The following is a 15588-nucleotide window of genomic DNA, read 5'->3' on the forward strand; positions in this document are numbered from 1 at the left end:
ATTAATATTGTAACACCTGTCATTTCAACAATTTTACATTGAAATGGCAATTTTACTTTCAATCTCGCAATGATGTGTCATTATCTTACCATGAAGAGCTCAAATTCATCCTCATTGCGGGCTATCATCTGGTTCAGAGTTTCATCATCAGGCACCTCATCTTCCTCCTAAAATAGCAAAGGAGGCAGGTGTTAGCAGACAGTGTTCTTCACAAGTGAAACACAATCATCTCACGTTCAGCTCAAATCAAGTATGGTTTACAAATTTTAATCAGCCGCCACAGAAAATGAAACTAAAGCGATTACTAAACCCTGGAACAGGGCTCTAGACTAACTTTTTGCCACGGTTGCACTGTGCAACTGTGCTGGAATATTAAAAGGATGAATAACTCGTATCAAAGGAATCATCCGAGCCTGCAGTAGTTCTATTAAACCAAAGCATAATTTAACTGAAGACCAAATGTTCAGGGAAGAGTCATGTAAAAAATATAACACCTCATCTTCTTCCCCAAACGATGCTGTCTTGGAGGCAAACAACAACATATGGAAATACGATCCTACCTCGTTCTGCTCCTCGTGCTCCAAGATGGCCTGGAGAAAGACGCGGCGCTCGTGGCCCGACGACTTCTGGTCAAACATGCCGGCCTGGATGACCTTCTGATCAACGTTCAGTTTGTATTTGGCAGCAGCCAAGATTTTCTCTTCGACGCTGTTGACAGTGCAGAGACGAAGCACGCGCACCTCGTTCTGCTGGCCGATGCGGTGAGCCCGGTCCTGAGCCTGAAGGTCCTGCATCAACATAAAGGAGGCTGTTTTACATTAAAGCTGGAAAAAACTCTACTGAACCACTGAGACAACACGAATGACTGTCAGCCCGACAGCCAGGCTAACAGCACCGTCTCTGTTCCAACTGTACCAACTCTCCTGAAAACACCGGAAAAACTCAACAGTAGCACCTGACGCAATACCAAAGCCATCGCCTCCCACGGTCCACTCTGTGAAATTCATCTGGAGTCAAGCTGCGGGCTGCTTCACAACCCGATGCCATTTTAAAAATTAATCAATGATTCTCGCCAAAGTCAAAATGGATTAGTTGTCAACCCTGTCACAAATCAATGTAGTGGGGTATCAATAAGATATGAAGCCAGGCACAGTTCATCTGATTTGCATATCACTGGAAACCTTTGGAGCCAGAAAGCAAAGGGAAATAATTTATTTAATATTTTAGTCACTTAATTATTTGACTTTTTGTAAATTTGAGGTTTAATAAACTCCCGGCTGGCGCTGGACAAGCTAAAGCTGGAAAAAAAGAGCTACGTCCTCACTGGAAGAACCAAACACACCTTGGAAATGAAGATGAACTCTTTGTTCCAGTTACTGTATTATGGCGTCTTTTTCATGTGTTTGCTTCAACATACAGCACTGTGCAAAGGTTTTAGGCAGGTGTGAAAAACGCTGTAACCAAAGAACGCTTTCAGAAATATAAATGATTGTTTATTGGCCCCAAATGTGTTCTGCAGCAGGACAACGAGCCCAAGTATACAGCCAAAGTCATTAAGAACTATCTTCAGCATAAAGAAGATCAAGAAGTACTGGGAGCGATGGTACGGCCCCCACAGAGCATCTGGGGTTACATAAAGAGACAGGATGTGAGGACCATCTGTGGGTGGAACAACCGACCAGCTGAGTTCCTTCAAAACCTGTGTGCACGTGTACGTAGAAGAAGGCAAAGGGCGGTCCCGCCAAAGACTGATGTGATTTAGATTTCACTGCATTTTGTTCATTGATGAAAATAAATGATTAACACTTCCTTTAAAAAAAAGCAGCGTTCTTTGTTTACAGCATTTTTCTCACCTGCCTCAAACTTCTGCACAGGACTGTATGTATGGTTCTTATAATAGAGCTTGTTTCTACGGGCTTTCTTCCACCGAGTGCCCGTGAGCTCATTTCCAGATTGTTGCTGTTATTGTTGCTAGGCTACAGAATCATTTTGTTCGTTGTTAGATTGTAAATGATTGGCTGACGGCCAGGGACGCTTTCACTGACGTTCCTGCTTTTGATTGGCTGGTTAGAGGGCAGCAGTGGGTACAGCGGAGAAAGAACCTGATCTCTGTGGGATTTGTATAGAAAACAGGCACAGCCATCTTTTTACAACACAACACAGAAATATAAAATCCAGGTAAACGCACACTTAACAAAACAACCTGAAATATGGTCAAAGGAGCTTGCAAAGAAAAGTGTCTGGACTTCTTTAAGTTGCTTGAAGACGTTTCACCTCTCATCACACCCGAAACTCTGGCTGATTGGGACCCACACTCAGTTTCACACCTTGGCTCAGGCGATTAGAGGATCATCAGGGGTCCTTTTGTCCCTCTGTGGGGGGTTATTCCCACTAGGTTTATATCTGGGACTCTCCACCATTTGACCTTAGAACTGAAGAAGCTTCTCGGATGAGAGGTAAAACGTCTTCAAGCAACTTAAAGAAGTCCAGACGCTTTTCTTTGCAAGCTCCTTTGACTACGATGACCTGGATGACTGAGAACCTTCACAGACATACAACCTGAAATATGATCAACATCATACTGAGCACTTCAAACTCTGTAGTCATGGACCTGGTGAGGGTTCCAGTCACTGTCGAAGATGACCACAGTGTCAGCAGCCTGCAGGTTGAGGCCGAGGCCGCCAGCTCTGGTACTCAGGAGGAAGATGAAGTACTGAGAGCCTTCCTCATTGAATTTCTTCAGCAGTGCTGCTCGGTCCTCGGACTTGGTGGTTCCTGAAACACGAAATCTGTTTTTATTCTTTGAATTTTTATTTTACTATCTCATACAATTAATTATCAAATGAATCCTTAGATGCATTAAAGACATAAAACAAAGTAGGGCTGCTCGATTATGGCAAAAATGATAATCACGATTATTTTCACTGAAATTGAGATCTCGATTATTTGACGATATTTATTTAACAATAACAATGTATTGAATAATGACTTTCAAGATTGTCAAAAAATAATATAAAATAGTGTGCAAATACTGATAACAGTGCAAATGTTTGCAATATAAGAAATAAATGAAAAATGTAAACATCTATGTTTAGTGAACTTTGCAGTGTTGCTCTGTGGTGCAGCTACGACACCGTAGCAAAGTTTACACACTGTGTCTACTTGATCCACGTCTGACTCCGTGAACCATAATGTTTCCACACCACTGAAGTTTTTTTACCTCTTTTCAACCAACAGCAGTCACTCTCCTCTCCAAATAACTTCTGCTTAGCTTTCCGAGCTTCCCTCGGGTCCTCTTATTGTTGTGACGCGTGTTCGAAACGCAGAGCGGTGCGCTCGATTTGCCGCACGGAGCAGCGCGAGAGTAAAGCACAAGGGAGGTGCTAACCATCGGCTCAGTCATTTTTAATGATCGTTGAAAGCCCAGATCGTAATTTAGATTAAAATTCGATTAATTGAGCAGCCCTAAAATAAAGTAACCAAATACACACAGCAATGCAGAAACATCAAAAGGAAGTGAGACAATGAATAATAATCCATTTTCTAAAAGCAAAATGAGGCTGAACAGACATTCAAGAGAAACGGAGAGTGTATGAAAGAGATGCACATAACTTCAAAGAGTGTGACACACCACAGGCAAATAACATAACTGCATTAACAGGCCTGTTATGGTTTAGTATAATGAAGGGTCCGATCACCTGAACTGAACTATGTCGCTGTCATCTGTGGTACGGAATTAACTCCTAACAGGGATCCTTTAATATGTTCTGTTTCTGCTGATGTAGGCTAGAAACAAAAGGTTAAAAGACCTACATGGTGTAGGTCTTTTAACTGTTTGCATCATAAGAAACATCATCACTTTGTTTGAAGTCTGCATGAAGTTCTTCCTGTTGGTTTGCTCCAGCGTGTGTAAACTGCTCCTCATCTCAGACCAATCAAACTGTTTCAGAGGCGTCTCTAAAGGGCAAGTCCAGAGACGGGTCCAGAGTAAGGGGCTTACATCTTCATTTAGTTTGCTGTACTGTGCAGACAGTGGAAATGCTGAGCATCAAAATGATGTACTGCTTCAAACTGCAGACTGAAACTGTTAATGATTTGATGAGAACTCTTCACCACAAAACGCCAAGACAAAAATCACATCAGTGATTTACCGCCTTTCACATCCACGTCTGACCAAACGTATCTTATATATGTGGTTTGACCTTATAACAGCTTGTTTAGTTCCAGCTCACTGAGGCCGTTGGTGGCTTATGGGCATAAATGGGAAGTGGAAGGGCTATCCATAGATTCATTCTGGTTATTGCTTTAAATAACAGCCAAGTGTTTCTGCAGGACATCATGAAGTCACTGCAACACAGACCTTTCCTTTTAATGCAAATGAACACTTTCTAAATTTCAAGAATTTCCCTCAAAGTATGCAAGAGTGGTGCTTTCATCAGAGTGAGGAGGACGGACCTCAAACACCGAGACAGATGGACAGCCAAGCAGCATGGAGGCATAAAAAGACGAAGACAGAGTCACTGCAAGCTGGTGTGAAGCAGGACCGGCTGCACTGTGTTCTTTAGCACAGGAGTGTGTAATGTGCTTTTATATCTAACAAAGTAAGACAAAAGTATTGAACTTCTATTTTTTTAATTGGCCCAACTGTGACAGTCTTTCTGTTTGTGATGTTTTTGATGAAACGCTTTTCGTTTCCACTGCTGGGAAAAACAAATCTGCAGTAAGGCTAAAATCAAGACTGATACGCTATCGAGTTAAACGTCCTATTGTGTTTCAGTATGAGTCCCGGGGGAAAAATCAATCAATCAATCAATCAATCAATGACAGCTCCTCAGTGGATTCGGGTCTCTGCTGCCAGACCCAGCGGCTAATAACCCGTCTTTTGTTTGCGATGGCACGTGCGGGGATCTGGCTGTTGTTGAGTTACAACAAATTAAAATAGTCCTAATGGCAGAGGCAGGAAAGTTGTCCTTTAAACACCATATAATGTATTTAAAGGGCTCAATGCCCACAAATATACTGTGACTAATGCGCTGCGTTTCATTTACTGTTGGCCTTTCTAAACATGCTGCCCGTGACCGTTAGTTTGGTTCACATTTAATTCAAAAGCCATTTTTTAAGTTAAGTCAAGTGTTCTTCTAATAATTTCAGTGTTGCTCAAAATCCACGACTCAAAAACACATCACAGTGTAACAGCAAACCTCATGGACATCATCCTGCATCAACCATCAAGAATCGATTTTCATGCTTTGTTGTAAATCGCAGTGACAGCAGGTAACAACAAGACCCCCAAACAGAGGATGGTTTAGCAGGTGGTGGCCACAGATCGCTGCCCTCTCCTTATTCCTTGAATTATTTTTTTCTCTATGCTGCTTTTTGCCTGTTTTTTCCACTGCTGGTAGCGTGAGATAACCGCAGCCCAATTAAGTCCCACAGGCCGTCCAACTGCGCCAAGAGTGGCAAATCGATATGTGCCGTTATAAGAAGGTTTTTTTGGTGCTTCCCAGTACATTCTGAAGAATGTGGAAAAGACACCAGGACATCAACCCAGCAACAGGACTGGTATCTGCTCCTTTGTGTGAACACAAACAGGAAGAGCAAGCTAACAATACAAAGTGACCTCCAGCACGCTACTCATGCACATATCGGACCAAACCGCCAGAAACCAACTTCATGAGGTTGGCATGGGGCTCTAGAGTCCTTTAGTGGGACATGTGCTCACAGACAGCACTGTGTGGATCAACTCATTTGACCTGAGATCATCATGAGAACTGGCAGGTCTGGCAAAGCACCCCATTCTCTCCACAGATGCAAAACTGAGCCTGTGACAGATGTCAAAGAGTCTGGGGACGCCGTGGCGTGACCTTCATCCAGCATGAAGGGCAGTGGGTCAGTGGTGATTTGGGGAGGAAGTTTTTGGAGGGTTATTTAGACCTCCATATGCAGGCACTGGTACCCTGCCAGGGGATGAGCATCAACAACCGGTTCTTGTAGAGAAGCAGTTCCCGGTAAGTTTGATTCCTTGGAGTTGTTAATCTGTTTGCCTATCGATTTCACTTACTGTGCTACAATCAGCTCAATCTAGTTCGTGTGCAGGAGAAGGAAAATGGTGGCTCACTCTGCACTGTATAGACCTTACTCTCTTATTCCACAAAAGGACAGAAGCATGATATTTAAGTGGAAACTGCATCCAGGACAGAAACAACTGCATCATGCTGCTAACACAACTTCAGCTCTTTGCTAGCACCTGCACAGATAGCATGCTAACGCTAAGCTAGCCAAGACCCCAGAGTGATCTTAAAGCTGAGAGAGTGCTGACTCCAGCTCCCAGCCAGACCCTGAACTTCAACAGGTAACAAACTGATGAGCCGTCAGGCTAAAGCCTGTGTTTCTATCTGTTCATGTTTCTAAAGTAGAATCACCATGACGATCGCTTTGAAGTCTTTCTATAATGGTTTCCATCTTTGGTTTGTGTTCATACCTAAATACGAAGAGAAAAATCGTTCATTGTGTTGGTGTGTATGACAGTAACCTATAGGTCTAGATGGTTAAATGGTAATTATGAGACGATGTTTCATGTCATTTTAAGAAGAAACACAAAAGTAATGTAACAAATTCAGTAATGTACTGCATTACTTTTAAGAAAATGTTCCGTGCAATATGTGCAACAGTTACTTTTTTTAACGATGGCCCCAACACTGATCACATCAAAGAGGGGAAAACCTCAAACATGCACAAACATTTGATCCACAGCATTTAAGTGTTATGTTTTTGATATGCTGCTAGTGATGGTGGTGACTCAAAGCAGAACCAGTGAGAACCCAGTGAGGACTGATAAGGAATAGACTCCAGTGTGGGAAACGAGGACGTGACTCGAGAACCTTTGGGATCTATCAGTGAATCTGAACCCACCAAACAGCACCAGAGTTTACCCAGTGGCTCACTAATGCCCCAGGACACCACATGCCGTCTCATCGGTTGTCCGTCCAGATGTTGTCGAGAGTGCGTCCAGGCATGTGGGAGCAACTTTGATCAGCCTGAGATTTCAGCTTTTAACTCTGACATTTGGTGTGATTTTGAATCAAGTCGATCATTTTGTTCTCAGTAAATTAGACACAAAGAACATCCGTACAGATTTTCAGCTCGAGTATTCGTGCATTGAGTCCCATGTGTGACTTCCACGGTTCCTTTCATTTTCTTGAGCAGTGCAATAATCCAGCAGCTCTAGCACTCACCACAAGGTGCTTTACTGTCTCAGGTAAAGATACTACAACATTAATCCCCTCACTGCATATCAACAAAACAAAGACAGGATCTGATTCTGTTTCCATTCAGCTTCTTTCAGGACTTTAAAATATGCTGATTCTGCCTTTGTCCTGATTCACAGGCTCGGCTCAGGACACCTCAAACAGATGTGTGTGTGAGCTCACCATCAAGACGCAAGTACTGAAAGTTGCGGTATCCGAAATAGTCCTCCATGATTGTCATGAGAGTGGTCATCTGGCAGAACAGCAGCACTCTGTGGTTGGTGGCCTGGAGCTTCGGTAGGATGCGATCGAGGAGCTCAAACTTCCCAGATGCTCTATACAGATCAGGCCTGAGTGCAGATAGTAAAAACAAGAAATGGATCATAAACTTTTATTAATAGACTTTTAAAGCCTGCGTGGCATCTAGTGTGACAGCAGTGAATGGTTTCAAATTGGCCAATGAAAGCCTGACTCAGAGTCTGAACAACAGCTGAGGCAGCTCTGGGCTTTTACGTCATCTCTGTGAAAACATGTTCACTAAAGCTTTGAAGAACATTATGAAACATCCACACATTATCTGAGCTTTTTAATCTGTCCTCTGTCTCCTGGAACTTGAAGCTACTTTAATTTTTCTGTTTCTTCAGCGTGATTTGTTTATTAAACAGCTCCAATGGGTAACATGAGAATAAACAGCTGGATTTCTTTCAATATATTACCAAGACTGTGTTGTTAAAAACTCTGTCTCTGTCCATGGTTTGATTTCTTCACATGTGTGGATTCAAAAGCAGCTTTAGAAATATATTTACTCAGGAAATTGGTGACATGTTCGATCCTTATTTTCCCTGCTGTATGTCACTGAAACATCCTGCTCTGTTAATGAGCGTGTCACTGACCACAGGAGCTCCATGAAGAGAAATGCACTTCAATGACACACATCAGTTAAACCCAAACACACAGGCGCTGATGTTAATTCTCTCTGAAAAACAGAGGATCTGTTCGCATTTTTAAAAGCTTGCTGCTGCTTACAGCAGGTATGAACAAGGACTTCTCAATAAATGAGTTTCTACAGTGGTTTTTATTATTCATCATGTTTTATGTGCACGATGCATCTTTTATTAAGTAGCTTCTATAATGTTTTATTTTCTCTTTGCCTTGAATCATACTTTTTTTTAAACTAAAAGACTTTTCTGTTTATCGTGAACTATTTTTAGGTCAAGATACCGAAGCGGAGCAAAACTTTAACACCTCACCTAACATGAACGTTCCCAGTTCATGTAGCAAATAAGGTGATACTCCACTGGACACCCCCCATTCAGGTATGTTGAGGTGAATCACTGGTGACACCTATGCTATTTAAAACAACGTCAGTAATATGTTTTATAACGAGCGTGACGAAGGCTGCAAATAATAAGGTTTCAATTTACGATGAGAGCTTCTCGAGCTTTAACCTTTTCAGACTTTACGCTCTTCTTTGCACGCCGTGGAACCTTCACTGTCTCCACAAAAATGGGACAAAAGCACGCCTGTTTTACTGGAATGTTTTGTAGTGAAAATCCTGCAAAATTAGCGCTGTGCGATATGACCAACATCTCATATTCCCATATAAGACATTTATCGTCCAGACAACGATATAAATCACAAAAGTTTTACATTTTCTGTAAATTCTGTGAATCTCAGGCAGCTCGACTTGTTTTCAGCTGGGCGTCGTGTACCTGGAGTCGAGCGCTACATAAGTTGAAACGGCCGCAATTTCCTTTGTGAGCATTTATTGCACGCCGTGCTGCAATAAGGTTTGGAGATCCTCGTGCCTGAAGCAGCATTAGGCGGCGAGCTTAACACTTCAAACTTTGACTCTCGCTCCAGCGCGCTGCATACCCCTTCCATGAAATCGGCGCTGTCTTTCACGTCGGGTTCACGTGTCCTGTTCCTGCAACACAGCAGGCTGTTTCTGGCATGTTCCAAAGCAAAGCTGCAATCTGTGATCTAAACGTGGACCCATTCTCACACGAGGGGTTTGAGGTGAACTGCCGCTGTGAATAATTGCTATCTGGTGCCAATTAGTGCCAAGCACAGCAGAGATGCAGCAATTATCTGACAGGTTGGCTTCTTGCATGTGAAACCTCGTCATCCTGAATTAGCAGTTAAATGATTATACACAAACTGACGAGCTCTATCACTGCACTCATGTAAACTGACGTAAACAATATTAATCATTCACTTTCATGTGTGGATTTTTTATCATTAATAAAGATGAAATTAAAAGCAAACGTTCATGGCAGGAAATCCTGAATCTCTGCAGAACTAAATATAGCAGTTAAGTGCTTAACGATGTCTGAGCATCAATATGAGCTTAAATCACTGTTAAATCTTTATTTTACTTATTTACTCAGCCCATGCACGAGCATCTACAGCACTGCCTTAAATCAAATGTGTTTTTCAAAGCACAAAACAGATCGATTGGCCACTGTATTATTATGTTTTCATAACAGTAACAGTGCAACAGTGAAGGACACGAGGTGTTTGATCGTACGACTTACCCACTGATGATGCCGTTCGGATAGCCCAAGTGCTCAGCAAAGGATTCCTGCAATGGAGAACATCAACTAGTCAAAGCAACACAGACAATTAAAATAAGTCCTATAAACGGCAAATATATGACTTCTTGTGAACATGTCACAAGATTTGCAACAACAGGCAGGTTTTAACCAGCTGATCTATCAGTTCTGTTTCTGTGTGGGGCCCTGAGAACATTAACAAACACAAGAACTAAACATCAATGAAAACCTTACTGTTTGATCACATTTACATGACTCTATCAGGACTTCAATCATGAGACTGAAGCAGTTACAGAGAGTCTGTTTGAATGAGCCTTTAAGGTTTTCAGCCTCTTGTGATGTTTCATCTGAGAACCGCCCCAGCATCCAAACAGATGGGCTCAAATGAGCGTCAGCCTCAAAGTCTACCAGCCTGATCAATTTCTGCAAACACCGCAAGCCATATGTTCTATTACTCCCTGCGAGAGCAAAGACGAGACGCTTAATGCTCTCCTGGCATCTGAGGAACTACTTTTACTTTTAAAGGCAATGTCCCAACAACACCATGAATCAGCTCGGCGTGGAACAAATATGGCTGATGTTGCCGTTAACTGCCATCACAAGCCAACACTTAGGAACTTTGGAAACAACCAATTTGTAGCAAATGTAACAGGACCAGGTGTTTAATGCTGGTGTTTGAGGTACGGTGAATCCTAGACTCCCCTCTAAAGCCACCGTGAAACAGCTCACTTGGAACAGCGGTAAAAACCAGGGGGACACAGATGTGATCAATGATCTGCTTCTCTGAGCTGAAACCTAAATATCACAATCCAGTAAATGTGCAACAGTTTGAAATCAACATAAAATACTCTAGCAAACAATCCCACACTCACTTCAATGTGCTGGAACATGTACGGGTGGTTGCAGATCTTCTTCAGCTGCATGATGGTGTTCATTAAGGTCTTTGCTCCACCTTTGCCCTGCAGAAATGTATGAGAGATAAAATGAGTAAAAAAGACCCAAACAGTCTGGATATGCTGATGCTACTAATCACCTACAAGACCTTATTTTAATTATTAACTATTTTTTAAAAACTTGTGGGAAGTGAAAACAAGGTGTGAACGAAGTTTTGACCGATCCAACATTTGTTTAAGGAACCACGTTCTGATTGATTTGGAGCCGTGTTTGCAGCCTCCTGAGGAGCAGAGCGGTGCCGACTCCGTCAGAACTCTGTGTTTGGTCTTTACCAACTCATGAAGGAAGGATTTCCTCAGCTTCTAAAATAAGTGGGGACAGTCAGCGTGCACTGGGCTGTTAGAGCTTTTTCAGTTAATAAAAGAAGATGAAAATCTGTCACGAAGCTCAATAAAGTCAAAAGGAGATTCAGATTCAGGAGGCATTTCTTGTCCCAGTTGCACCCGACCCCTAACGTACCTCCTGCGGGTGGTGGGCCATCAGGAGAATGGACCCACGTCCCTTTTTGGGCTGTGCCCGGCCGGGCCCCATGGACTAAGGCCCAGCCACCAGACGCTCACCCTCGGACACCCTCCCTGGGCCTGGCTCCAGGGCGGGGCCCCGGTAACCCCATCCCAGGCAGGATGAACTGTTCCCTTGATTGGGCTTCTGAATCGCCCTTTGTCTGGTCTCTCACCCAGGACCAACTTGCCATGGGAGACCCTGCCAGGGGGTAGAAGCCCCCGGACAACAAAGCCCCTGGGATCCCTGGGACACACAAACCCTCCACCACGATAAGGCAGCGATTCTCAGAGGGGCTCTTCCCCCCTTTACATGGTCATATTGATGAGCACAATCGTGACGCATCCATGGACAGCACATTGAAAAACTTCTTTACAACGTCTTGGACGTAGGTAACACTGACTAGTTTGTTTTGAACGCAGATCATGGGCAGAATATTCCCGCGAGTGCTTTGGTTAAAAGAAATTAAACTAAAGCTGGAAATTAAAATGTAGCTTCAGGAGTCAAATTAAATTTATAATATCCAATTAAATTATGCAAACATAGCAAATGTGCACTCAAAGAAAGTTCAAGGTCCTTCTAATGTCAAACAGCAGGCAAATCACTGCAGACTCTTCCCAAAGGCTTTGTCGACACACACAGACAGAACAAAGCGACACAGCGGAGCCACCGAGGAGCTGATGATCTACCTTCTTGTCTTTCTCTGAGCCGTCAGTGAGGAGGATGCCTTTCTGCATGTGGCGGTACAGAACCTTCTGTATGGCAGACATGTCACACTTTATGACATACTCCACCTGTGAACGACAACATAAATAATTAAATGAAACTCCAGCGGCACAGTGGTGTCTTTTCAATAGTGAGGCTGTTTGAGCCAAATCCACAATCCCCATCAGTCAGCTCAGCACTGACAAAATACACTAATGAGAATGAAAATAAAGGCATAAAGAATAATACCAAAGAACGAGCTGTGAGGTTGTGCTTCAGCTTAGAAAGTCATCTCCTTCAAAATCTTTCATTCTTTTTAATAACTATGAATGGTCAGAAGAAGGCTACGGATAATTTCCTGTCATCAGTTAAGGTGTCTGGCTCTGGGTCACAACAGTTAAGCAATGCAACCGTATAAGTTGATAACAATGTGTTTAGGTCACACAGACTACTTTATCTCCTTTTCTTCAATTACTTTCTGAAACTCCTCCGGCACAGTGTGGCCAGGAGCTCGATGCAGTACTTACAAACCTGCAGCTTCAATTACTTTGGAAAGCAGGAATGTTGCATCCAAGGTCAGCAAAGACTATCCCGTTCCTCAAAGTGTAAAAACAGCTGCATGTAACCTTGAAATCAGCTCAATAGGAGCGACTTACACATGCATTACATACAAACAGCAGTGCAGGTTTGGTGCACTGAGAACTCTGCAGCGTCCTAAATCAGCATTCAGTCGTGTTAACCTCACCTTCTCTGGCAGCTGAGACTCCACCTCTTTCTTCAGCCTGCGCAGGAGAAACGGGCGGAGCACTTTGTGCAGACGCCGGATGATCAAGATGGTTTCCTCCTCGTTTAAGTCAACCTGAACACGTCAGAAAGAGTGAGAGACGACGCCTCGCAGCTGCTTGTTTCATGCAGAGTGACGAGATTCCTACCTGCCGACATGCTGCTTTAAGCTAAACCGTCATTTAACCCAGAAGTAAAACTTAAGAGAAAGAAGCTCTTTTGCATGTGTTTCCTTGGCCAACTAAGGTTGTTATTATCACGCCATGTTCTGCATGGCGTGATAAACGAGAGCTCCTGGAAGAAACCCATGCTGGCACACAAAGAACATGCAAATTCCAGACAGAAGGGTCCGGCCTGTTTCCAACCACTGACTCACTCTGCTGCCATTATTACACATCACTTAAAAACTAATTGATGATAAGAAGCGTGCCTGAATCCACTTTTTCCTTAAGGGTGCCTTTTTAATTAAAAATTGTTATGTTTGGCCACGGTGCTTCTGTTGCACCCAGGGCACCAAATTGTTTTTCATGAACTAAAACAGCTACTACTAATGCAAGAAAGCAAAAATACGCTTTTAAATATTCTTTTCCTAAATCATGCAACGCTTGTACAGCTGGAAATGAGCAGAACAGGTTCCCTTTAGTAAAACGAAAACTTCTTTTTCAGCTTAGAAATCATCTATAACTTTTAATTATATGCATCTAGAAAAGTAATATGAGACGAGCTGTATGTAATCTAAAGATGAAACGTTGAACTTGGTGGGAGCGGGCACTGCTACGGGGGATTTGAAAGTTTTGCCTACTCCCACATGAAAGGTGTCCACATGTTTGATATGACACGACCCCAAAGGGCTGTGTCCTCTCCTAGCATTGAACCGGGACCTTTGTCCAAACCGCAGTCCCATGACTGCTGAAACTGCAAACTGAGCACAGACAGATATCAGAGACCACTTCCATGCTGGCTACCGCTCGTTCAGCCTACTGCGCTCTGGAAGACGGTACAGAAGCATCGAAAGCAGTCGAAACCGCTTCTAAATGTAGAGACTTCTAAATGAGACTCACTGAACTTTCCAGGGGCAGGAAATAAAATTCCCCGTGGATACTCAGAATTACATCCAGAACACTTCCAGAGTCTTAATGCAGTGGGTATAAAAACATTCTCCCTTATGCATTTAAATAAGCCGTGTTAAATTTTAGATATAAATGACCTCCCTTTGCTTCCTTGCCCGGAGTAATGAAACATGTGACTGCTGCAAAGAAAAGCAGTGAGCTGAGGGGAACAGATGGAAGCAGCTCCATTTAACAGCTTTAAATGGGAAGTATTTCTGTGTTCAGTAAAAATCAGCCCATTGCAGGAAGAAAAGGCTGAAAATACAGTTTTTAAAAGGATTTCAGTTTTTACACAGAAGCTTTGGCATTTTCTGATAATGAATGATAATGTCTGTACTTATCATCACTTTAAAAGTTTTAAGTGGCCTTGATCCAAATGACATGAAGGACTTATTAACCATTTATGTGCCCGAGGTTCCTTCTGATGGTTCCTGCCCTGAGTGAGATCACGACAGCAGCCAAACTGTAAAACTTCTTCAGTCTCTATAATCACAGAGCTTTCAGAAATGATTCGTCTCTTTCTGATATCTCCTTTGTAAATTTATACTACATGACAACACAAAATGCATTATGTATTATTATTTGATCTACGAAGGTTAAAACTAATTATTAACTTGATTTGCAAAACCCAGACTTCAGCATCAGCCAGTGTTAGCTTAAAACTAAAACACTGGTAGTTCTCCTGGCACCTACCCTCTCTCCTGTCATGGCGAAGGGTGCGTTAAACCACTGCTCGAAGGTGCTGCAGCACTTGAAGATGGTGGGCAGCAGGAAGTTGAGCAGGGCCCACAGCTCGGGCAGCTTGTTCTGCAGAGGAGTCCCGGTGAGGAGCAGCCGACGGGGGGCCACGTAGTGCGTGTTCAGCACCTGTGTCAGTTTACAGTGGTGGTTCTTCATGCGGTGACCCTCGTCAACAATCATGTACTTCCAGCGAATCTGTAGGAGACACAAAACAGAACCCGAGTGCAAATTAGCATTTTAAATATTTCAGTTTGTGTCTCAGTCGTCACTGCAGGATTTTGATTTTGCACTTTGACGACCGTCAGGCTGCAGAATAATTCTAAATACAAACAAGCTTCTGACTCCGCCTTTTATTTAGCGTGTTTATGACACACGTTCTCATCTGACCTGATGAAATCTTTGTGCCCCCTGTCATATAATGTGTATTATGAGCACAAAAAAGCTGTAAAATGTCAATAAAACAGAATTCACTGATTGCAGATCTCATATTTTACTCACAACAGAACAGAGAAAACATATTACGTGTTTCAACTGAACAAATGCACAATTTTAGGTGAAACATTGGCTCATTTTGATTTTGATGGCAGCAACATCTGAAAAACAGTCCGAGTGGGAGCAACAAAAGGCCGGAAGCTTTCCTCCAGCTGCTGCGCTCCTCAGCTCCAGATGTTTGATGATGTGGGCTGATGTTAAAATAAGAGAGGATGCTGCACAGTGGCAAACTGTTGTTTTGGAGACATATTGCTGCCATCAGATACAAAATGAACAATTATTTCACTCGGTTTAAACATTTGATGTGTTTTCTGTGTTTTGTTGTGAATAAAATACAGTTTTGTAAGATTTGCACATCCCTGTGTTCTAGTTACATTTCACACAGGAGTCAGGTTTGTTCATCACAAGTAATAAAACTTGGTGTTATTGCAAAACTTTTATGTTAATAAAATACAATTACTGCCAGATGCACATATTTAACCTTTAAAAAGCCTCGAGTGA

The 15588-nt window shown here is 42.7% G+C and overlaps 1 protein-coding gene across 1 annotated transcript in view; it reads right to left on the reverse strand.

Moving 5' to 3' along the window:
* Nucleotides 1-15588, reverse strand: part of smarca2 (SWI/SNF related BAF chromatin remodeling complex subunit ATPase 2) — a 58400-nt gene that overhangs the window by 16800 nt on the left and 26012 nt on the right. The window contains exons 19-27 of the mRNA XM_080895215.1: nt 14548-14790; nt 12708-12821; nt 11947-12051; nt 10675-10761; nt 9785-9831; nt 7431-7597; nt 2612-2775; nt 561-788; nt 90-167 (exon numbers count right to left, since the gene is read on the reverse strand). Of these exons, the coding sequence (XP_080751341.1) occupies nt 90-167; nt 561-788; nt 2612-2775; nt 7431-7597; nt 9785-9831; nt 10675-10761; nt 11947-12051; nt 12708-12821; nt 14548-14790 (1233 nt within the window). The remainder of the gene's footprint in view (nt 1-89; nt 168-560; nt 789-2611; nt 2776-7430; nt 7598-9784; nt 9832-10674; nt 10762-11946; nt 12052-12707; nt 12822-14547; nt 14791-15588) is intronic.

This window comes from Rhamphochromis sp. 'chilingali' (assembly GCF_963969265.1).
Source record: "Rhamphochromis sp. 'chilingali' genome assembly, chromosome: 10".
NCBI lineage: Eukaryota > Metazoa > Chordata > Actinopteri > Cichliformes > Cichlidae > Rhamphochromis > Rhamphochromis sp. 'chilingali'.